General features: G+C 46.3%; 1 protein-coding gene across 1 annotated transcript in view; it reads left to right on the plus strand.

Moving 5' to 3' along the window:
* CFAP69 (cilia and flagella associated protein 69) overlaps positions 1-23,972 on the plus strand; it is a 1,486,345-nt gene that overhangs the window by 606,225 nt on the left and 856,148 nt on the right. Inside the window, exon 11 of the mRNA XM_069648365.1 lies at positions 14,024-14,145. Within this exon, the coding sequence (XP_069504466.1) occupies positions 14,024-14,145 (122 nt within the window). The remainder of the gene's footprint in view (positions 1-14,023; positions 14,146-23,972) is intronic.

A 23,972-nucleotide genomic window follows, 5' to 3' on the forward strand; every position in this document is an offset into this window, starting at 1 on the left:
AGTAGAATTAATTCCATCTTTGTCAGGTAGGCATTTGACATCCAGGGTTGGATGAGGGACAGAGCTTAAGTCTATGTATGTCGTTGATGCAATTAATCTTTAAGTAAAGCTGCATGTCATCTGCATTTATGTGCTTCTTGATTTTGGCAAAGATGTTGAGAAGGGCTTCCTGGTCAACGGTATTGAGGGTGAATTGTGTAAGGGATGCCTTGATGACATTGAGAAGTGCTTGACCTTTGATCACCTTCACAATGGAGGACGGGAGGGCGTTGTCATTGTAGGTGATGGGTTTGAGGGCTGAGAGCTCATGTTGGTTAGGTCTTCTGAAGTGACTGTCCTGAATTCTGTCCATTTTGATAGCTTGTTTGCTATATGTGTGACACATGTGGTGTGTTTGAAGCTATCAGTATATTGTCTTACCATGTCTATCTTGTTTGTGAAGATGTTGGTACTGGTGTTTAATTTGTCCTTGGATTATAGTCTTTTAGGATCTTGCAGGGGTTTCATGCAGTGTTTCACATCTTGGAAGATTCCTCTTCTCTTAATGGATGCTTGCATGATGGTTGTTGTGTAATAGTTTTCCATACGTGCTGAAGAAAGGGTTCTTGGGTTTATGAGGTCTCCTTGTTGGTGAGATTTTCTCCAAACGTTTCCTGTCTGACGATGGTGCACTTAATCCCAATGAGTCTCTGTGTGTACTAAGGTGTGTGGGGCTTATATTTTCTGAGTTTCAGTATGGTATTGGTGGTCTCAGATGCGGTTGTGTCAGTAAGCTGGGCACCATTCTCTGAGACCAATATGATGAGGTTTTCTTCCAGTGCATCCATAGGGAATTTTAGGCAAGATTGTATGCAGTACCCTGTGGGAAACTGCACCGCCTTGTCCTCTTGGCAATAGTTAACCCAACCCGTGGTATAAGCATGTACTACACAAGTTGGTAGAGTGAATGAGCAGCTAGGCTTGTCTCAAGAGGGGTCAATGTGAGCTGTAGGGTTGTAAAACAGACTTTCACAGCGACAATTATCCAAATAAACTCTTACACTCAAGGTTTCTTGATTAAACTATTATTGAACATTCAGTTTGAATATGCCTTCTTTAGAATGGAGCAAATATATGTAACACAAAAATATACTTCAAAATACACACTGTGTTTCTTTAAATCAGTAGATACCCATTTGGGATGGCACACACACTTCCTACACCCTGAGGTGACTTAAAGAACTAGGACACTGTGGACATTGATTTATTACTGGCACATTTAGAGCAATACTGAGTTTCGTGTCGAAAGGAAAATAGTTAGGGAATAAAACAAAGGTTAACAAATATTCTTAAGCAGGTAAGTACTTTTGAACCCGCCAATGCAAAGTAAATTAACCCTTTCCCAGCTGCACAAGTTATAGAATGTGTGACTTTTGTTAAGGGATAGTTAAAGCACACATTCAGAGGATAGAAGCGTTTTTCAGGCAGCCAAGACAGCCAATGTCAATTGAGCAAACTTTAGGGGAGCTGAAGCACTTCTTGAAAGTAAGTTAAAAAGTCTTGCACAATGTTTTAGAAGTCTTTGTAGAAAATGAAATCACTGTAGGGCCACAAGCTGGGAGGCCTGTGAGGGGCAAAGCTGCAAGCAACTCTGAAAAAGAAACCAAGGAACGTCTCGACTGAGAGCTAGCAAGGCTACACAGCAAGAGGTAGGAACCCCTTAGTTTTACAGTACCTTAGGTCTGAAGAAATTGGTTCCAGCTGGCTTCTGTTCCAGCTGTAGGTCTGCAGATCCTGTTGTTCCTGGGCCTCAGTCGTGGGGACAAGAAGGAGGATGTCTGGGGACTCCAGCACTACGAATTGAAGGTTGGCGGCTGCAATGGGCAAACTTCAGGTCAGCAGCACTTCGCAGTTTCAGCTTCTCACAAATAGCACCACCACGGTTCTCGGGTACCTTATGGACTTTCCTTGCATCTGGAGTCCAGCACTTTGTTGAGGTGGCTCAGGCTTGGTCAGTCCTGCTTCATGGGAGTCCGGAGGATCTTCCTGGAGCTCGTTCCGACTTAAAGACGAAACACTCAATTCTTGTGTTCCTCTCCCTGGCAATCGGTTCCTGCAGCAGTAAAGGAAGTACAGCCAGCTCCGAGAGGATTTCCAGATGAGTACGTTTTGGGGTCGATTGGTCCACCAACCCAAGGGGAGAAGTCTTCCTTTGTAGGGCTTCTCTAGTCTAGGCAAATTCAGAGCTCCAGCACTGCAGCAGGGCTTCACTGTGCAAACCAGCTGTCCAGGAGTTGCAGCAGGCATCTCTTCCAAGTTCTTCTTTGGATTCCTTCATCCAGTGGTCGACTCTGCCTTCCAAGCAAGAAGCTTCGCCTTTTATGCAGGTTTCTCCCATCATTTGCAGCCTGTCAATCACACAGCAGGGTGGCTGTCCTCTGAGGATAGCCAGCCAATCACCTTTTGGGTGCATTCCTGTAACCCAGGGGATTAAGCACAGGGAGTTTCGGGCACCTCCCTCGCTTCCTGCCCTGCCAGACAGGCTGGAGCCAGAGGCGGGCTTCACAAGTGATCCCGCCAAAGACCAAATGAACAAAGGGACCAAACCTGGTTTGGCATGCAGAGTAAATCTCAAGAAGGACCTTTCCAACAAGAAATGGCGAAAAAAGAAGACCGGGGCTATTTTGACAAAATGGGCACCCATTGGTCCTTTACTGCAGCTGCAATTGCAGCCCGCAGTAGAAACACTCAATAGTAGTAAAAAGTAAACCACTGCCACCAGCCATTAATTGTAGAAAGGGTAACATAAAAATGTTTCATGAGAAACTAGACAAAGGGGATACTAAGAAACCCCTCCAACACCCTATTGTAAGATATTGTGTGCTGGGTCTAGAAAGTTACACAATGTAAGTAAGGTCAATTTCAGTTCACTGCTCTTGGAAACAGTAATTATCCAAGAGAAGGTGTTTAAACCTTAGCAGAAATCCAAGGGATTTCTATGTGGTACTGCACTGAAGGTGCTGTGTGTCACAATGTAAAAAGATGATGCCTATGGAGTTTGTCAGACTCCAAAACCAAAAGAAACAGAGGTCAAATTTAAAAAGAATGCATTAGAGAGTGGGAAAAAGGTCTCGCTCTCTTCAGGATAGAAATTAAAAGTCCTAAAGTCCAGCAAAAAGAGTGTGGGTCTCTAAGGTAGATGGAAATTGGCATTTCTGAGTATTCTCCCTAACAGGGAACTTCTTGAAAGAGTGGTGGGGTGTGTTGATTGGTTATTTTGGGTTGGCACTGGGAGGGATGAATATTGTAGCATAGTGTGCTTAGTCCAGAGGGAGGGGTATGATATCAGATGGCAGAGGTGGTGAATGCAAGGTCAAATGTGATGCCTTTGTTGTACGTTGGTTCTCACATGATTTGCAGGATATTCATGGCGTTGACCAGTTTGAGAAGAGTGTCGCCAGTTTTTTTTTGTAGCTTGTGTAAGGAAGGCATAACATCAACAGTAAGACGGAAAGTTCAAGGGTGTTTATTGAACTTCAACAAAGGGTTTGATAAAACATTAACTCTCAAACTCTTTTATGATTGGAAATTACACTCAACCCAGTCAGCATTGTCAGCCTATAAGGCTGCTGCCAAAAACTATAGAGTAGCGATAATTGAAGCCAGGGAACTCTTTAAAATTCTTAAAGAACAAGAGTCTACAAACCACACTGACTCAGGACTGGTGGTAAAGGATGCTGCCTGGTGTGAAGAGATACAGAATGTTATGCAGGACAAGCTAAAGAATATTCGGGCCGATATTGCTAAAAAAAAAAAAAAAAAGAGAGAATCTACTTGAAGCAGAAGTTGGAAATTCAAGATGGGCTTTTAAAAGGTGCTCCTCTATTCCGGCATTTAGTTTTACTGCCATCTCAACAGTGGAATTGGCTCCTATTATTGAACATCTGAAGGCCACTAAATGCAAAAATTTTCCCTCTGCAGCTATTATTATAAAAACCTGCTGGCAGCTGTCCGCAAATTTGTTAATTTGTCTTTTGAATTGGGGGTTGTTCCCCAGGACTTGAAAACTGCTTGGGTAACGCCCATTCTCAAAAAGCCAGATCTTCCAGCGGATGTTCCGAACAATTTCAGGCCGATCACAAACACCCCTTTTCATTTGAAAGGGTGGCCTATATGCAAATTGCTGATTACCTGAATACATTTCCTATTCTGAATGACCAGCAATCCGGTTTCAGGGCAGGATTTGGAACTGGGACGGTACTGCTAGAATTAAAATCTAGGCTTCTGGACTGCATGGATAAAGGTGAAGCCACTCTGCTGATGTTGTTAAATCTGTCAGCAGCCTTCCACCTGGTGGACCATTCCATCATGTTCACCAGTTTGGGGGAGTTTGCAAACTTTTCACCAATCGCGGCCCAATGGATCTCATTCTTTCTCTGTAATCGGGAAAGCCAAGTATTCTTTAAAGAAGCAGAAGCTATGCCCATTGACATAGGTTTCGGAGTTCCAGAGGGGCTGTGTACCTCGCCTTGTCTATATAACATTTTTACAGTTCCCCAATTTACCATGCTAGCACATGAGGGGTTGATATTTACGAACTATGACGACGATACACAGTGCGTCATGCCTTTATCTGGAAATCATGACCTAGATGAGGCATAGATTAATAAAATGTTTGCCTTGATAGAGACTTGGATGGTCCACGATAGACTTCCATTGAATAACCGTGTTGGACCGTGAAGGCCTCCAAGGGAGACTTCTACGCTGCTGCCCTAGGGCCTGGAATGACCTTCCTCTAGAACTAAGAGGCATTGGCTCAACGGATGTCTTCCAAAGAAAACTGAAGACACTGTTATTTACCCAAGGAGATCAGCTTCTGCCCAATAATCTTCTGTAATCTGTTCTTCTGTAATCTGTTCATGCCTGCAGAGTTTCTGTTCTTTGTTCGTTCTATGTCCTGTTGCACCCTTATGTCTACGGTCCATGGCCTGCGCATTATAAATTCATAAAAGTAAAGTAAACTCCTATCGAAGCCTAAATCTACCAATGGGAGCAAGTTACGACCATCAAATAATAATAACGCAGTCCTAGTGGTGTCTTTGTCAAAATAAAGGGCCTATACTATTCGCTCTTAACCTTTTTTTTACTTCCTCAACCACTATTTGTTTATAGGCTTCCGGGAGTCTACATGGTTTCAGGTCGACCACTTTTCCTTTAGGTGTTCTAATATAGTGATGGGTGCCTTTCATGCTTCCTGGTTTCTCTGAGAATACATGAGGAAATGCTATCTCCAAATCCCTTAAATCTTCTTGTTGTTGATTAGATATCTCTTGGGGAATTAATCTGAAGATATCTACTTCTTCTGGTACCAGTATTGTAGCATTGGTGGATAAAGGATTTTCCTTCCACTCGTTTCAGAGAGTTACGTGAATTAGATGGGTCTTTTGTTTCCTGCGTAAGAAAAGGCATGGCATCAACAATAAGACAGACACAAGTAACCACAGTTCAAGGGTGTTTATTGAACTTCAAAAGGGGTGTGAAAAATGCCTATTAAGCCTAAATCTACCGATGGGAACAAGCTACGACCATCAAATAATAACGCAGTCTTAGTGGTGCCTTTGTGAAAATAAAAGGGCCAATGCTTACCTCTAAATACAAATAGAGTGGGGAACAATGTTATGAAAAGAAAGAAGTGTTCAAAATCATATGTCAGGTTGTTCAGGCCATTGGCCTACCTTCACCAAGTTTTCAGCATGCGACAAGGCAGTTCACTCGAGTGTAGCACAGTCTCTGGCAGCTTTAGCATGATGATACAGTTCAGAAACAATAAGTTCCCCTCTTCCTTCAATTTGTACAACTATTGACTTTGGGTGACTCACTATTCACCCCGAATGCCCCTCAGCTGAGCTCAGATCCCTTTTCACAATGTTCGTCACCTTAGACCCCCCAGATACCTTTTGGCAAAATGTACGTAGTAAATTCTTTTTCTCGGGCGACTTGCGGTTCAACCCGGATACCCCTCAGCCATGCTCAGGTCCCTTTGTCATACAATTAGTCTCCATCAGTCGAGCTCGCACCAATGTTACTTTTACATCAAATATCGAAGACTTTCGAATGTGCACAGGGTTGACCCGTTGCAGGACCACTTAAGTTTCACAATTCCTCTTGTTTTAACCTTTGTCACCTTTTAGTTGGATACAAAAGAGACTTTCGAATGAGCACACACGTGGCGCCGGACCTCTCCGTCTATGGTATTGTATCTTAGTTTCAAAGTTCCATCACTCATCTGCTGTTTTAATTATATTTGTGACGCTCCGAACATATGCTTCATGCACTGTTCTCTTCAATATTATTCACACAATGTTGCTGCTTGCAACCTTGATTTCCACACAGACCGGTTTGCATCAGTCTCCCCAACTCACTGGCTGTGCTGGCTTCCCTGGTGTTGCTTTGTTGTAGGAGCCAAGGACAGTAGAACAGCGGGTACCTCTGACACAAAATACAGGATTCTTCAGCTTTGAATCCAGGTCTTATGTTTCATATTCCCGAAGGCTCAGGAAAGATACAGGCTTTCAGCAAAAAGGTCAAGGGCACATCCCTCCTTGCAATCCTCTTCGGTGTTACCCTCTTCCGCCTTGTATCAAACTGCCATCTTGGAACTGCTGCTTCCTCATGTGCTTTGTCTTGCTCAGAGTCTGCTTTCGTGCTCTGCCTATTTCCGTGTGGGGACGTGTGATGGATGTCGGGTGTGTGGGGTAAAGGTGTTACAGGGAACGGGAAACCACATCCCACCATCCGGTGTTTCACTTCCACTCCCCGAAGATCCCTCATCCAGGTGATCCTCCCGCCCGGGTCCACCCCCAGGAACTGGATCCAAAAGCAATGTCCGAGTCCTGGCCACCAGGATGACAAATCCCCGGGGACGAGCGGGTGAGACGCCTTAAGGTTTCTCGCACTTGGCAAATGGGCAAGATGAGGCCTCTGAGGAAAGGAGTTGGGTTTTTGACCACTGCTGTTGTGAGGTAGCTTGTAATTTTATTGCGAAATGTTGTGTTGGTTTGGGATACATAGATCAGATGGAAGGTAGCTGTCTGAGCATGGGTGAGAGGAAAGTGGCAGGTGAAGAGATCCATGGATGAGTATGTGGTGTCCACCTGGAGGATGCATGTCTGAGGACTTGGAAATGATAGCAAACCCTCTGCCAGTCTTCGTTTTTTAGTCCTTGTGTTGGATGATATGCCCTGCGGGAATTAGGGGAGGGAGGGTGCAGACCTATCTGTCTTTGATAAAGAGTGTGTCTATTTTGTGAGTAGTGATGCGGTCAGATATATCTGCTGCATGCAATACTGGAACGAGCATTGATGAGCATGAGGTTGCCGGTGTGTTTTCGAGTTAGAGAGTGGGTGCTAATGAGTGGGATTTGTGATAAGGAGCACACTTCACACGCAAGAAGTAATGGTAAGGGTTTTATTACTTCTATTGAGCTCCAATCAAGTTACAATCTAAAAAGCCCCAACCTGCCTTTTCATCAGTCTGTTTGTTTCCTTCAAATCATAACATCTCTTTCCAACAGCAATCTACAGTGTTCCATTCCAGTGTGGAATGAATTGTGCTGTACACACTATGGGCTTATAACAAACAGGGTCGTAATGCAGGGACAACATATTTAGATATTGAACATTAATGTAAGAACAATATATATGCATATATACATTGGCCTAATTCAACAGTTTGGATGAGGTTCTTTGGTTTGGAGGTACATTGGAGTGGAATGCGGACCAGTCATTTGGCAGTGATGGCAGGGATGGGAAGGAGTGAATGTGGTGTGATGCACATACCTCTGGCTTAACTGGGATATGTGGAGCAGGAATTGTGTCCCTTTTTAGGCCCTGACAGGAACCAACAGGAATTGTCCTTTTCAAATGGATTGTGTCCTGCCACATATTCCTCATCTTTAGTTATCTTCCCTCCCTTCCTGCTTTAGGTGCTTCAGAAAAAGAATTTAGACAGAGGGTGCTGTATGTCTATTTGGTCGCCTTAATGTCCCTCGAGGGCCTCCGTCTCGAGGTCAGTGTCATCACTGTTATATATAGCACGCACTGCGCCCACTAGCTACAGTTCTGTTTTTCCACGATAGCTAATGCTTCAAGAATGGCGGCGCGCTTAGGTTTCCTTAGAAACTGCAAAGTCTCGAGAAATGGCCTCGTCATCGGCTTCATTGACCCCGAAGATGGGTTTTAAAAGTTCTATGACTGCGGCGCCAGGACATCTATCACAGATCCCCATAAGGTGTGTCTGTGGTGCCTTGGTGTCGAGCACAGGAAGGCAGAAAGTGGGTATTGCCAGTCCATGATGGGTAAGGCATTGAAGGAGTGTACAGGGAAGTTAGCAGCCGTTAGGCCCACTACAAAATGACCCTCAACTACACCGTCAAAACGACGCTTGTCTGTCAAGTCGAGAGGCGACTCTCCTCAAAGGAAAAGGTCCTAAAAATGCTCCTGTTCCAAGAGTGGTTTGCAACGTTCCTCATCTTTGACAAAGATGAAGAAAAGGCGCAATAGGTCTCCTTCCACTTCCTCTGATTCGTCGACTGGGAGGAAAGAGTCTGCCCAACTATGTCAGCGACTCCTGCCAAATGGGAGATGTTCAGGCACAAAATGCTGGAAATCTTCGAGAAAGCGTCCCCTGCCCCCACCAAAGAAAACTAGAAGCCATGCTCCTGTCGCACTGTCAAAAGCCGACAAAGAAAGGGCTAAGGCTGAATTTCTGTGCCCCCCCTCGAGCCCGGGAGACAAGCCTTTAGGCTCCTTGAGAACCGTTGAGGTCTCGACTTGACGACAAACCGTCAAAGACTCCATCAAGTCAGGGGTAATGCCCCTCGAGAGATCCATCGACAGCAAAATCATCAAAGCCATCAACGCCATCAGTGTCAAAGCCATCAACATCTCCTCAGCGTCTAAATCATCAACGTCATTACTGACAAAACCATTGTTTGCTTCGAAGGAGGTTGAGAAAACCTAGAAACCACTCCCAAGGAATGATTTTTTCAAGACCTTATCCTCCATTGAACCATCCGACCAGGATACTCCTCCATTTGGATTAGAGTTTGGAACACCCAATGTTCCTGAGGCCCTCATTTTGGAGGAGTCCAGAATAAAAGACCTTTATGAGAACCTACAGTCTGCAAGTTGCATAGACACATCGCCAGAGCTGGAATTTGGCAAGCCAGACCCGGCAGAGCATGGGGATGCTTCATATAGACAACTTACGTCCAGGATGATTGACTTTTTGGGATGGGGCACGCCAACTCCTCCAGTTGAACAGGACAACCGTACCAATATTCTGGATAAGGGACCCCAGAAGGACCCTGTACTACCTTTTCACATTGCCCTGCAGAAGAGGATCAAAGGAAATTGGGACGCACCGGAAACAAGTCTGGCCATCAACATAAACCTCAACAAAAAGTACAGGCTCTCAAGTAGTGATCCAGACTACTTGTCTAAACACCGAACACCAGAGAGCCTAGTAGTTCAGGCAGTTACATCAACATCAAAGCAAACGGCATAGCCAACCATACCGCCAGACAGGGATGATAAGCGTTTTGACTCAACATCGAAAACTGTGTTTCTGCCGAAAGCATGCCGCTAAAATCAGCTAATGCCACTTGCACTCTAGTAAAATTCTCGTTCACCTTGTGGGACTGCATTTCCATGGCGGCTGAGCACATTTTCCCAAAGGGGAAGAGAGACGGCTTCCTGAACATTGTAAGAGACTGAAAGGAGGCGATGTGTGTTAGACACAGTGATACGCAGGTTTGCATGGTTCAGGCAGTTGAGATTTGCACCGGACGTGCAGTCCAGTCTCCTCAACATGGCCTTTGACAGCACTCAGCTGTTTGGCAGCAAGGTTGACAAGATCCTGGAGAAGCTGCAGACCTTGAAGGCAGCAGCCAAATCGCTTAGCGCCGCTATTAGACAGCCACAACCGTCACTCCTGAGCGGAGCTGCTTGGAGGGATAGGTCCTTTCGTTACTACTCCTCTTTTGGTAGAGCGAGAGGACTGGCCAGTCAGGCCCAAAGAATATGGACGGAGGAAAGGTCCAAGTCCACCCAAGCAACGGCTCCTTTACCCTCAGCCACTTCTTCAGCCACCTCAAAAACTCTGAGGCCTTAACCCACATCACCCTGGTGAAAGGCAGACTCTCATTATCTGCAAGAATGGCAGGGCATTACTTCAGATGAGTGGGCATTGGAAACAGTTTCCCAGGGTTACTGCCTCCCCTTTTCAAGAAGGCCTATGGATCATCCACCGGGTGCCACTCGTTCAAAGTCCCAGATTTATTCCTTTTGCAGGAAATGTCAAGCCTGCTAAAGAAAGGTGCTATAGAACCAGTACCCGTGACGGAGAGGAACACAGGCTGGTACTCTCCCTATTTCCTAATCCCCAAAAAGGACAGCGGATTAAGGCCCAATCTGGTCTCGATATGCTTGAACAAGTTCCTCAGGAAGGACAAGCTCAAGATGGTCACTCTTTCTCAGATATTTTAGGCCCTCCAGCTTCAGGATTGGATGGTGTCATTGGACCTTCAGGATTCTTACTTTCATGTGACTATCAATCACAAGCACAAAGTACCGTTGGTGGTTCTCACTGTCAATTTCAAAATCTCCCATTCAGGCTGACCTCCACCTGAGGGTTTTCACCACATTTGATGGTGGTGGTAGCGAGTCTCAAGAGAGGGCGATTCACATCTATCCTTCCCTGGATGATTGGCTGATCAAGGACTGTTATCCCAAAGAGGCCCTGGCGCATCTTAGTGTAACCTGCCACTCTCTCCACAGATTGGGCTTCTTCCTCAATTGCAAGAAGTCCCACATGATACCATCTGAAAGACTCCATTTCATCGGAGCAGTTCTGGATGCATCCTTGGGGAAAGCCTTGCCACTCGAGATGAGGACACAAAACATTCTGCAGATGGTCACCAAATTTCAGAGTGCCCAGCATCTTTCAGCCTTCGACTTTCAGGTTGCTCGGCCTCATGGCAACCTGCATTTTCCAGCTGCCAGAAGCTCGCCTGAAAATGAGATCTCCCCAATGAGCTCCGGACACAGTGGTCTCAATTCTCAAGCAAGATGTTATACCTGCTAAAGGTTCCAAGCAGTGTCGCACAGGATCTCCTGTGGTGGGCCTCAAAGGACAATATTCAGAAGGGAAAACCTTTTTGGCAACCATGGCTGGAGATAACAGTAGTTACGGATGCCTCATTCATGGGGTGGATAACCCACGCCAAAGATCTGACAATCAGTGGTCAGTGTTCTCCATCAGAGTCCAAACTATACATCAACCTTTTGGAGCTGAAGACAAACAGACTGGTGCTGAAAGTCTATCTACTCTCTGTATGGGGAAAGAATGTCCCGATAATGAGAGACAACACAGTGGCCATGTACTACCCCAACAAGAGAGATGGTGTAGGGTCACTACCACTGTGCAGAGGGGCAATGCAGCTCTGGTTCTGGGCAATTCAAGGAGGAATCTCCCTAGCAGCACTTCAACTAGCTGGAGAGGAGAACACGGCGGCAGATGCTCTAAGCAGGCAGAGCAGCCTCTCACGAGTGGGAACTAGTTCAGAAAGTCCTTAAAGAGATCTTTACCTTTTGGGGAACCCCTCAAGTGGATCTGTTTGTGACCAGTGTCAACCGGAAGTGCGAACTGTTCTGCTGCAGGGAATTTCCCCCAAGAGGAGCTCTAGGGGATGCGTTAGTAGTGGCCTGGGAGTTTCCACTGCTGTACGCGTTTCCTCAAGTCCCCGTCATTCCTCATGTCATCGGGAGGTTGAGAAAGTTCGGGAAATCCATGATCCTAATTGCCCTGGATTGGGCCAGACGGACATGGTACCCAGACCTTCTGGACATGTCCATCTGCCCTCCAATGCGTCTTCCCCAAAGAGAGCTCTCTTTTTCTTTCTTTTTTCTTTTTTCTTTTTCTCTTTTTCTCTTTCTCCCCCTCCCCCCCATCCTGAGGTCAAGACACTCAACCTTCATGCATGGTTTCTGAGAGGTTGTGGTATATTAAGATTGGGACCTCACAGATGATGTAATGGAGATTTTACTTTCCTCAAGAAGGCCAGCAACCAAATCTTTGTACTGCTGCCGGCAGGGAAAATAATGTGGACCCTTTTCAGTGCAATGTACATATGGTGCGGTTTTCCTTATTACACCTAGCAAATCTGGGCCTCCAGATTGGAACCATCAAAGGGTACTTGCAGAGCATTCGATCTTTAAGCGCAGGTCGAACAAGGTGTCATTTTTCATGATGCCGTTGGTTATACAATTTCTAAAGGGGCTCACTAATGTGTTCCCTCCATCATCATTTCAAGTTCCAATTTGGGATCTGAATTCCTTATTAAAATGTCTTATGTGCACTCCATTTGAGCCGCTCCGCTCGTGTCCATTGAGACTGCTGACTTTTAAGACCATCCTATTAGTCTCTTTAACATCAGCCGCATGGTGATCGAGTCAAAGCCTTATGTAGTAAACCACCGTTTACAATCTTCTACAAGCAAAAATTTGTCCTAAGAGCTAAGCCTACATGTCTTCCAAAAATGCTGTCGGATTTTCACATCAGCTCAAGGGCAACGCTTTTGTCTTGGAAGCAAGACAAAGCAGCGCAACACAGGTTGGAATACTGATACTGCGCTTAGAAACCACTTGTTAGTATTCAGTGGGTTATTATCTCTCAGAAGATTGTGTTACCAATATTTTATCTGCCTCCACATACTGGCTAGGAGGAGGAAAGGCTATGCAAGCTAAATCCAAAAAAGAGCACTTTGCTTTTACATTTCACGTATGGCTAAAATACGTCAAGATGACAACTCTTTATGGAGTACACTGGACACATATTGGGACTGGTGGTCACAAAAAAAAACATTATCTAGATGGATAATACTAGGAATTACAGAATGCTACAAGCTTTTAGGAAAGGATCGCCCAGAAGGCTTGAGGGCCCACTCCACAAGGAGCATGGCTACATCTTCTGCTTTGCAAAGAGGGCTGCCGATAAGTGACATTGTGCTGCAGCCACCTGGTCTGCTATTCACTCATTCACAAAACATTACTGCCTGGATTCGTCTTCAGGCCAGGGAGGAGGATTTGGTAAGGCGGTTTTACGTTCTGTCCATGACAAATATAGAGAATAATTCTGAAAATTCTTACTCCCTCCTCCAAAACTGACACTGCTTTGGGTGTCTATCTAAAGATGACGAATATGTGGGAGGACACAATCCAATCAAAGAACAAGTTGCTTTACTTACCACAGGTAACATTCTTTTGACTGAATGTTTCTCCCATGTATTCCTCATCGTCCTCCCAGCCTAGCCTGCAGTCGAATTTCTTTGAAGGCATAAAAACAGAACTGAAGCTAACGGGCGCTGCATGACTTCAACCTCGAGACGGAGTTCCACGAGGGACATCGAAGCGACTACATCGACAGACAGCGCTCTGACACATTTCTTTTAAAGATGAGGAATACGTGCGAGGACCATCCAGTCGAATGAATGTTACCAAGGGTCATTAGCGTGTTCTTCTTTTTCTTCCTTTCGCTTCGAGCACCAGTGCGAGAGAAGCACTGATGTGTTAAGGGACATCCGAGACAGCGGGAAGCAGCATTAGGAAGAAAGAAAAGGACAGGACAGACAAAAGAGCACAAACACTAGCAGTGATTAGCAGGTGGCTGGGCCAAATGTCACGCGATCTAGATCCGCATGCACCAGCTGACCAATTGCACAGTTTCATGTTCACATTAATTCTGTATGAAATATATTAGAAACCTCCAAAGATGATGACATTCATAAAACTTGCTAGTATGTTACATAACTCTGTCCTTCTGATACATTTTTTGAAAGCAAATGTATTAAGTTTTTTTAACTTTTTTGATTTCTGGTTATTTTGCAGCATAGAAATGTATTTACACATAACCACTTTGTCAGTCACTGAGTTTTGAAATTGTGTTGTACTTTCACTCTGTTTTAATTCTGAACATTTTCTTGCAGTTAAAAGTCATAACCCTTCAGTTCGAAGTCTAAAACTCTCCTACAGCAATGAAGACTTTGAGATGAAAAAATTGCTTTTTAACCTGGTTGTGATCCTATCTAGGGATCTGTCTTCTGTACAGGTACTGTCAAACAAAAGTTCATTTTGTTGCGCAAAGGCACCCTTTGAATAGTCTTATGGTAATTATGTGCATTTAAATAAATCGACCTGTTTTGCAGCTGTCTGTGATTTGTCAGTTTGATTCCAAACACTTTGCAATTTTTTTTCTTCCAGTTGTCTGTTTCTCTGGTGAGCTGCTCTTTTTACATCTGCCTAATCCTGCCCATTTAAAGTTGTATTTTGTACTAGTGTAAATGTTTTATGGCACTTTATTTCCTCCTGTTACATCAGCTGCATCACTCCTGCCTCCCACCCCTCCCCAGACTCCTGATGGGGCATACTGCCCCTCTTTAGTGAACCCTAAAGAGCAGCCCCTCTGCCCGTGCAGCCCCCTGTGGCGAAGGACCCCGAGGCAAAGGACAGATCCACAGAAGCAGCCCCATATGGTGTCCACTGGTGTCAGCCAGGGAAGCAAGAAGCCTGCAGCCGTCGACCTGCTGCTACAAACCAGGCAGGTGCAGTGCGGTCAGGGGGGGCAGCAATTAGTGCACTCCACTGAACTGACCCACCCACCCCTAAAATGATTTCCCTTTCGCTTCACGCTCTACCCTTTAGCACCTCAGTTAATTGTATTTGTTTAGCCACCCCTCACATGTCCCTAGGAAAGTCTCATTTGCATTGTGCTGTGTTTATAACTAGGCCTTTTCCCTCTTTTTAGGAAAGACGAATCTGTGGAATTTTGCAGTGTGGCTACTGTTGTACTGGGTATTGTGTCCCATTAGGCTCTCTCCCACTCTCTAGGTCCCCAACCCGCTGGGGGTACCATTGTCCTGTTGTGTGTCTCTGGTCTGCTCCTCCTGTGTGACCACCACCACCCATCAGCGCTTCCGGCGTTTGCAGCATTGGACTGTGTCTCTCCCCCTCTCTGTTGCTCCCTCCTCCTCCTACTTGCCTCCCTGTACCCTGTATGGTGCTTTCCGTCTCGCCCATCTTCTGTAACTGCTACTCTATCTCCTATCCTATCCCGCTCACTAAGTCTGGAAGGAAGAAGTCAAGAGGGACATCCTGATCTCCAACCCAGGCCACCCTATCGCTGATCCCTACATCAGTGCTTCCTGTAGACAGAGGGCCTCCTTAAGGGTCCAGCGGTAACCCTGCCGGTGCTACCGGCGTGTTGCCACTGGACCTGTAATAATTTACTGGTGCCTGACTTCCCGGTGCTTACGGCACCCTTGTTTCCGCACCGGCAAACTCCTAATGAGGCCCATACTCTCACCGGCTTCCTCTGTAGTTCCATCACCAGATCTATGGACCTTTAATGTGATCTTGGCTCTCTCTCCTATCTCTTCCTCTCCCATTAATGGTGGCACTCGGTGGGAGGTCCTCTTGGCCTCCTTCCACTCCTCCAAGACCATTAATAATGTCTATCTGAATGGCACTGTCTTGGTCCTCAGCCCAATCTCCTCTTTTTTGATTGGCATCTGCCATGTCTTATCAACTTCCTTCCTTCTGCTGCTAATCCTACTAGCATCTCTCTGGCTGCTATGCCACCTCCTGCTGACCTCTGACCACTCTCTGGCCCCTCTACCACTTGCGCTGGGTGTACATCAAGCCTGTATCCCACGCCGGAAGACTTTCAAATGTGGTAACCTACTCCACGTCGCTACTCTCAACTCTTGCTCTGCTGTCAAACACTCTTCTGACATCTGCCACCTCCTTGGAGACCTTGACCTGAATGTCCTCGCTCTCACCGAGACATGGTTCACGGCAAGCTCTGTCACGAGTTTCAGCACTCTCCTCCCTGTTGGCTACAAGATCCTCTCCGAGCTCAGAACCAACTGACCCGGAGGTGGAGTAGCTCTGATTTTTCTGGAGTGGGTCCCTGCTTCTATTATTACTACACAGGCCCACTTCTCCTTTGACTTCCTAGTCTTCAGGCTCCCCATCTCTCCAGGCCTCCCTCTGATTTTGGCCACTATCTACAGGCCTCCTGGCCAGGTTGCCCTCTTCCTCCTCTGAGAGTCGGCTGACCTCTCCTCCTCTCTTCTTGCCTCTACCTCTCAACTTCTCCTCAGAGACCTCAACATCCACGTAGATTCGTCTAATCCCTCCTATGGGCTCTTCCGCAACCTCTGCAACACTCTCTCTTTCCATTCTTCCAGCTGGTCCGACACACTCTGCCGGACACACCTTGGATGTTCTCATCTCCTCAGACATCCCCCTCTCTAACCCTCTTACCACTCCTCTCTTGGACTGACCACTTTCTGCGCTCCTCTCACCTGAAACTCTGTTCCTCAGGCAAAGTCCACCACAGCTCTGCCACCTACCTTCTCGGTCATTTGAACCATGAAGGGTGTGTCAGTGGATACCTTTGCCTCTACTTTTTCTTCTCCTCCTACTCCTTTGGCTGACTCACACTCCGACACTGCCCTCTCTAACCTGCTTCTTTATATCTCCAACGCCCTTGACATCCTTGCCCTGTTATGAGAATCTATCTGAAGCCTACCTTCAAGTGCAACTCTTGGTATGAATCCGACCTCGCCACCCTGAAACGCAGGTGCAGGGTGGCTGAGAGGAAGTGGAGGGCTTTGGCTGCATCCTCTGACAAACTGGCATGCCGCCTGCTCCAAAGGAAATACAAACTCTCTGTCCTGTCCATGAAGAGAGTCCCCATCCAAGTGTGCATTTCTGCGGCCTCTAAGAACACGGCCGAACTCTTTCAAATCTGCAACGAGCTGGCCAATCCTTCTGCAGTCTCTACCGCTTCTGTTCCCTCCCACGCCCTCTGCACGGCTCTGGCTTCTCACTTGACCACTAAAACCCAGGACATCATGTCCTTGCTTTCTTCATCCTCTCCATCTACCTCTCTTGGCCCCCTCTGGCCTCTTCTCCCTCTCCTCCTCCTTTCTCCTCTTTCTCTCTGATAACAGCTGACAATGTTTCTAGACAAATCCGATCCATGAAATTGTCATCCAAACAGGTGCTCTCCTGCTCCTCCAGAATCAGCAAGGACCATATTGATACCCTCGCTCCAGCCTTGGCCGATTTCTGCAATCACTCTTTCACCACTGGATCCTACCCCTCTCTCCTCAAGCACTCCCTTGTGCACCCCCTCCTTAAAAAGCATTCTGTCAGACCTACCTGTCTGGCAAACTATGGCCTGATCTCTATTACTCCTTTCCCGTGCAAATTCCTGGAAACGCTGTCAATCTCCCAGCTTACTCTCCACACTGAATCTGTTGGTTGTCTCCATGACCATTAGTGTGGCTTCAGAGCAGCAAGAGGTACGGAAACTGCTCTCCTGAAAACCCATGAAGATGTGCTCCCTAATTTTGATTCCAGCCTTCCTTCTGTCCTCATCCTCCTGGACCTTTCCTCTGCTTTTGACACGGTCAATCACGCCACCCTGATCAATCAACTCCGTGAGAACCTGGCATCACAGGTCAGGCCCTGGTGAGGTTGACCTCCTTCCTCTTGGACTGATCCTCCCAGGTACAACTTGCGTCCTTTCTCTCCACCACCTCAGTGGTGGTCTCCAGGACTCTTACCTCTCTCCCTGGCTCTTCAATGTCTATGTGGCCCCTTTAGCCCACCTGATCTCTACCTTCTCCAGCTTTCAGTGTTATGCGATTTTAGTCTATCTGCGATTCCGGATTGGTGGGCCTCCAACAATCTCTGCCTTAATGCCAGCAAGAAGGAGATCCTTTTCATTGGGAGCCCTGCTCCCACTTTCCCTCTCTCACTCTGACCTCCCTCCATGGGCCCTTTTCCTTCACCTTCCTGTGAGGCAAAAAACCTTGAAGTAATCTTCGATTCCACTCTCTCCTTCTCCCCTCACATATAATGGACCTTGCCAAGAAGTCCCACTACCAGCTGCACCTCCTCAGAAGTATTCTTCCTTTTCTTACTTTCCCCCAGAAGAAAACTGTCTCGAGAGCCCTGGTTCTCTCTAGGGTGCACTACTGCAACAGCCTCTTCATCAATCTGCCTTCCTTTACTCTCCGCTCTCTGCATCTTATCCAGAACAGGACTGCAAGACTTATCCTTGGCCTCAAGCCCAGGGACTGTATCTCGCCAGCCCTGAAATCTCTCCACTGGCTCCCAGTGGCTGCAAGGATCCAGTTCAAGACCCTTTGCATCGTGCCCAGACGTGGGTCCAATGCCTACCAGGCCTAGAGACCCAGTCTACTCCTCACTGATGATGCCCAACGAACATGTCTGGAGATGCTTGTGGTCACGTGCAGAAGTGATGTGACCTAACAGTTTGTGTTGGACTGCTCCTTTATCAGTGGAACCAAGCCTTATTTGCATATGGTCTTTCCACTTCTGTAATGGATTTGCAGGTGAAGAATAATGGTCTGGAGGGTTACCCAGAGCAATTGCCAGAGATTTAAGATTAATTCTAAACCTTCCAGCCATCACCTCTTTGTTTTGCTTTGGGTTTTGGAGGGGCCCGCACTGAAAGATAGTTTCTGCAAGGTTCCTGTCTGCTGCCTGAGTTAGTCCCAGTCCGCTCTTGGGGCTTTAGTTAAGTTTAGTTTATTTATTTGTAGAGCGCTCCAAGCCCTGAGGCATCTGGGTGCTTGGTTTACAGGTTACATATTACATTTTACAAAGTTACATATATACATTTGAGTTAGACAGGATATTCGCAAGTTACCTATATACAGTTACATTTAGCAGAAACATAAAGGCGAGGTAGTAAGAATGCCAAGAAGAGCTTGGCAACCACAACTGCAGATTCTCAGTAGTTAGGTTGAAAGCAATTTATACATATAATAGTTACAATATCAGAGGAAAACTGTACACGGTAGGTAGTGTCGTGGGGAATGAGCTGCGTTCTTGCTCATGTAGCCAGCGCTTGACATTTTTCCTGAATATGTAGTATGAGGGTTCTGATCTTAGTGTTATGGCGAGTGCGTTCCAACTATTCGCTGCTAGGACAGGGAAGCTAATACCTGCTGCTCTTTGTAAATTGAACCAGGGGATCTTGATGCAGTTAGTCTGAGCAGTTCTGGTCGGACGGGCTAGTAAGTTGCGTGTGAAGCTGTTGGACAGGTATTGGGGTGCCAAGTTGGCGAGACATTTGTAAAAGACAAGGTTTTGAGTGTGATTCTTTGCTTGACAGCAAGCCAGTTCAGGTTACGCCTAGTTTCAGAGATATGTTGTGATCTCGGGATATTCCGAGCTGACCTGATGGCGTTGTTTTGTATGACTTGCATCTTGTTTAGGTTCCGTTGAGTGGTGCCTAGATATAGTGCATTACAATAGCCAAGTTTTGAGAGGACTAAGGCTCTAACTATAGTGATGCAATTTGCTGGCGTTATGAATGGTCTGCAAGCAGTGATACGTTTTCAGGTATAGGCAGAAGCAGATGTAAATGTGAGAGAGAAAAATCAATGTAAATGCCTAATGTTTTCACATCTTTGGGGAGTTTGATTATTTTTCCGTCAATGCTGAAGGAGGTGAAATGTTCATCTAATTTGTTCAGTTTGGCAGGTGATCCAAGAAGGAGCAGCTCTGTCTTATCGTCATTAAGACAGAGTCCATGCTTAGCCATCCAGGCTAATAATGAGGTAGATGTTGAGAGTTTTACTGTCCGTGGCATAGTCACCGGTGATGGAGATAAGTATTTGGGTGTCATCAGCGTAATTAGTATAGGTGATATCCAAATAGCCAAGGTCATCACACAGTGGCTTAGTAAACACATTGTATAGTGTTGGTGACACGCAGGAACCTTGGGGAACACCACATGTGCCGGGTGTTGGTTCTGCGGAAGCTGATGGTGCAAAGATCCTCATAGATCTATTATTGAGGAATGACTGGATCCAAGCGTTGGCTTCATCCGAGAAATGTGCAGCAGATGTTAGATGGTTGCAAAGGACTTTATGGTTCACAAGGTCGAACACCGCCGATAGGTCAAGTAGGCGGAGCAGGGCCAGTTTGCCTTTATCTTTCATAGCTTGAATTTGAGTCTTAAGATCAATCAGTGCTGTTTCAGTCCCATGTCTGGATCTAAACCCTGATTGTCTGAGACCAAGAAGATTGTTGGATTCCAGATGATGTTGAATCTGCAGATAGGCTGCTCAGTCCAGATTTTTCAACAGAAAGGGTACTGTAGTGATGGCTCTATAATTAGAGGGCATATTGTGGTGTAAAGTTGGCCTTTTTAGTAGTGGAAGTACCCAGGCATCTTTTAAATTATTAGGTACAGTACTAGATTTGAATGAAGCATTAATCAGGGATGTGATGAAGGGGGCGAATTCCTTCACGGCCTTTTTAATGATGGCAGCTGGGCAGATATCTCCCTGGCAATTAGAAGGTTTTAATTTCATGATGATGTTCTCAACCTCTTTGATCGAAAGGGGGAGAAATTGAATTAGTTGTGTTTATTCCTGCCTAGAGTAGCGGAATTGGGAGGAGAGGAAGTGTTGGCGGCGCAGAGGTTTTTAGATTCTATTTTGCTTTGAAGCATTGTAATTTTGTCTTGTACTGCATTCTGAATATTTGTAAACCAGGAAATATCTTTTGTACATGTATCAGGTGGTGGGGCATGTGATTCTCTAATCTTCCCTGGATTGGGGCCCTCACAAATGCTTGTGTTGTATTTTCTTTGGTCAAGGTACCACCCTTTTTTCACTGCTATTTCCTTAGACTTTTGGCTTTGACTTGTGTGTATTTTCCTTGGTCAGAACATAATCCTTTTGTCTTTGTGCCTTTTTCTTGGCTAGAGCCTCAACCTTTTCTCTCACTCTCTCGCTCTCTCTCTCGCTCTCTCTCTCTCTTTGGCCTCAACCTCTGCCTTTACTTTATTCTATCTTTTCACAGGCTTAAAGCTCTGACTGTTTAAGGCCAACAGCCTATTTTTTCTCTGATTAAGGTGCCCACCTCACCTTCTTATCTTAGGGTAAGCTGTCCCGCTCATTCTCTTTTCCTCCTTTTTGGTATTCACCTTTTCCATCTGCCTTCCCTCTCCAGGGTTTCTCTTTCATGCCACCATCATCCAGTCACAGGATTTTCCATATCACACCACCTTCAATCAATTTACATATATGCTCTTTTGCTCCTTATTCCTCCACTCTCCAGGTCTTATATGCTGCTTCCTTCACACTCCTCTGAAGGTCCCCTCCGCCACTGTTCTTACCTTCTTATCCAGCAATATTCCAGCCCTCAATATCTGTTGTGACGTCGTTGGAGGGGGGGTCTTTCTTCCTGATTGGCTGTAAAGATGTGGTGTCCTGTCTGAGTATTCTCAGTGTTAGTTGAACTTTGCAGTCCTTAATCTGGGCTTGAAGCCTTCCAATACCTTAGCTGCCATTTTGGATTTTGTTCCCGTACGTAGTTGTAAGCTGCTCTGATGGTATTGCTATCTTGACTCTCTCCTTCTGGATGACTACTCTGTGAGTCTCACATTTTTTCTACTGATTTTAGTGGGGGTGACGCATAGTTGCCAAGTTTCCCAGTTCCATGCGGAATCTTTGAGCCAGTCATGTGTGTTTTTCACACTATTTATTTATTTATTTATTTATTTAAATTTGTATAGCGCGCAAGCAGCCCAGGGGCATTGAGGCGCTGTTACTTGCATGAGCTTATTTACAGGCATGGTATCAGTAAGAGGCATATTACAGATAGGAACAAGCAAGGTTATCATTACAGCTTATGCGGTTGGTCAATACAACTTAAGCAGTGGGTCCTATGGTTGGTGTTCATGCTGCTGCAAGGGACCTTATGAGAAGAGGGTGGTTTTCAATGCTTTGCGGAAGGCTAGGAGGGAGGGCTCACTGCGGATGGTGGGAGGTAGGGCATTCCAGTGAGTGGGTGCGAGATAAGGGAAGCTGGATCCACCTGCTCTGGATCTTTTTACTAGTGGCACAGAGAGCATGTTGGTGTAGGGTGATCTTGTTGGTCTTGTAGAGGCGACGGAGTGGATTCTTTGTGAGAGGTAGTCGGGGGCAGTGGGATGGATGCATTTGTGTGTCAGTGTGAGCGCTTTGAAAATTATTCTCTCCTTTATTGGGAGCCAGTGGGCTAGTTTTCTGGCTTCCGAGATGTGGTCCCTTTTGGCAATACCTTGGGCTGCTCGGAGAGCACTATTCTGGATGACTTGTAGCCTCTCCAAGTTTCTTTTTGAGGTTCCTAGGAAGAGTATGTTGCAGTAGTCTAGCCTGGAGCCGGTGATGGCTCTGGCTATGTTTGTGCAGTTCTCTTTGGAGAGGAAAGGCCTGACTGCGTTGATCAGTTTAGCATGATATGCGGCTGAGGAGGCAATGGCGTTGACTTGTCTGTCCATGGAAAGGTTAGAGTCTAGATTGACTCCAAGAGTTTTGACTGAGTCTGAAACAGGTATTTTGATGGTGTCGATGGTGAAGTGACTGAATTGGGAGTCAAGTTTTTTTAGCGTTTCGGGGGAACCTACCAGTAGGAGTTCTGTCTTGTCAGAGTTGAGGCATAGTCCATTGTCTGCCATCCAGGCTTGGATGGTGTTGTAGAGGTTGTTAAGGGTCATGGAGTCAGTGTCGTAGTTGCCTGTGAGGGTAAGGAGGATCTGGGTATCGTCCGCGTAGTTAGTGTAGGATATACCCATAGCGTCGAGGATGAGGAAGAGGGGTCGTGTGGGGGAGAGGCATGAGCCTTGGGGCACGCCAAAGAGTATGATAGTGGGTGAGGCAGAGGCTAGGTCGGAGAATACTTGCATGGTTCTGTCTTGTAGGAAGGATGTGATCCATGCTGTGGCGTCAGGGGAGAACTTGGCAGTGGAGGAGAGATGATGGCAAAGGACGTCATGATCTACGAGATCGAACGCTGCAGATAAGTCAAGGAGTAGGAGAAGAGCTGGTTTGCCCATGTCTCTGGCATCGTCCATTTGGTTTTTCAGGTCAAGTAGGGCGGTTTCAGTCCCATGTCTAGGGCGGAAGCCAGATTGGCGGAGTCCCAGGAGTTTGTTTTCTTCGATGAAGTGCTGAACCTGCAGATAGGCTGCTTTGTCCAGTATTTTGAGGAGGAAAGGGACAGTGGTGATGGGTCTATAGTTGTTGGGGGAGGTGGGATCGAGAGTTGGTTTTTTTAAGAGGGGGCGGACCCATGCTTCCTTGAGGGAGGTGGGGACTTTCCCTGTTGCGAAGGAGGCATTAACAAATGCTGTCAGGAAGGGAGCAAGCGCTTCAGTGCAGTCCTTGATGAGAGTGGCTGGGCAGGCATCACCTTTACAGTTGGATGCTTTGATGTTCTTCATTATGTTAATGATTTCCTTTTCCTGTATGGATTTGAAGGAGAAGGGTTGGGGAGGGTCTTGGGCTGGTGGTGGGACAGGGATATGAGTATTGGGCAGGGCTTGTTTGGTAGCTAGTATTTTGCTTTGGAGGCAGCTCAGTTTTGTTAGCATTGCCGTTTGAATTTCGTCGCACCAGGCTTTGTCTTTGGTGAAGTTCTGGGGGGTGGGAGTAGGAGTCTCTAGCTCCCTAAAAATTGCAAAGATTTCTTTTGTGCTGGATTGGGCTTCCGAAATTCTGGATTCAAAAGATTTGGATTTTGCCCGGGTGATAGCTTTTTTGTACTCCGTAGAGCAGGCTTTAAAGATCAGCTTGTCTTTGTCAGTGTGGGACGTTTGCCACTGAGTAAGTGCTGCCTTTTTCTCGTTTCGGAGTGCGAGCAATTCTGGGGTGAACCAGGAGTTAGAGTGGGTGGTGGGTTTGTATTTACAGGGTTTTAGTGGGGCAATGGAGTTGATAGCTGCTTTAATGGCAGCATCGTAGGTTGATGCAAGAGTTTCTGGGTCTGTGGAAAAAGGTGGTCTGAAGGCTGGGCCTTGGAGGAAGGGCAGTAGTCTTTCCTTAGTGAGCTGGCGGGAGC

The sequence above is a fragment of the Ambystoma mexicanum genome, chromosome 2q, assembly GCF_040938575.1.
Source record: "Ambystoma mexicanum isolate Mex_15411 chromosome 2q, UKY_AmexF1_1, whole genome shotgun sequence".
Classification (NCBI taxonomy): Eukaryota; Metazoa; Chordata; class Amphibia; order Caudata; family Ambystomatidae; genus Ambystoma; species Ambystoma mexicanum.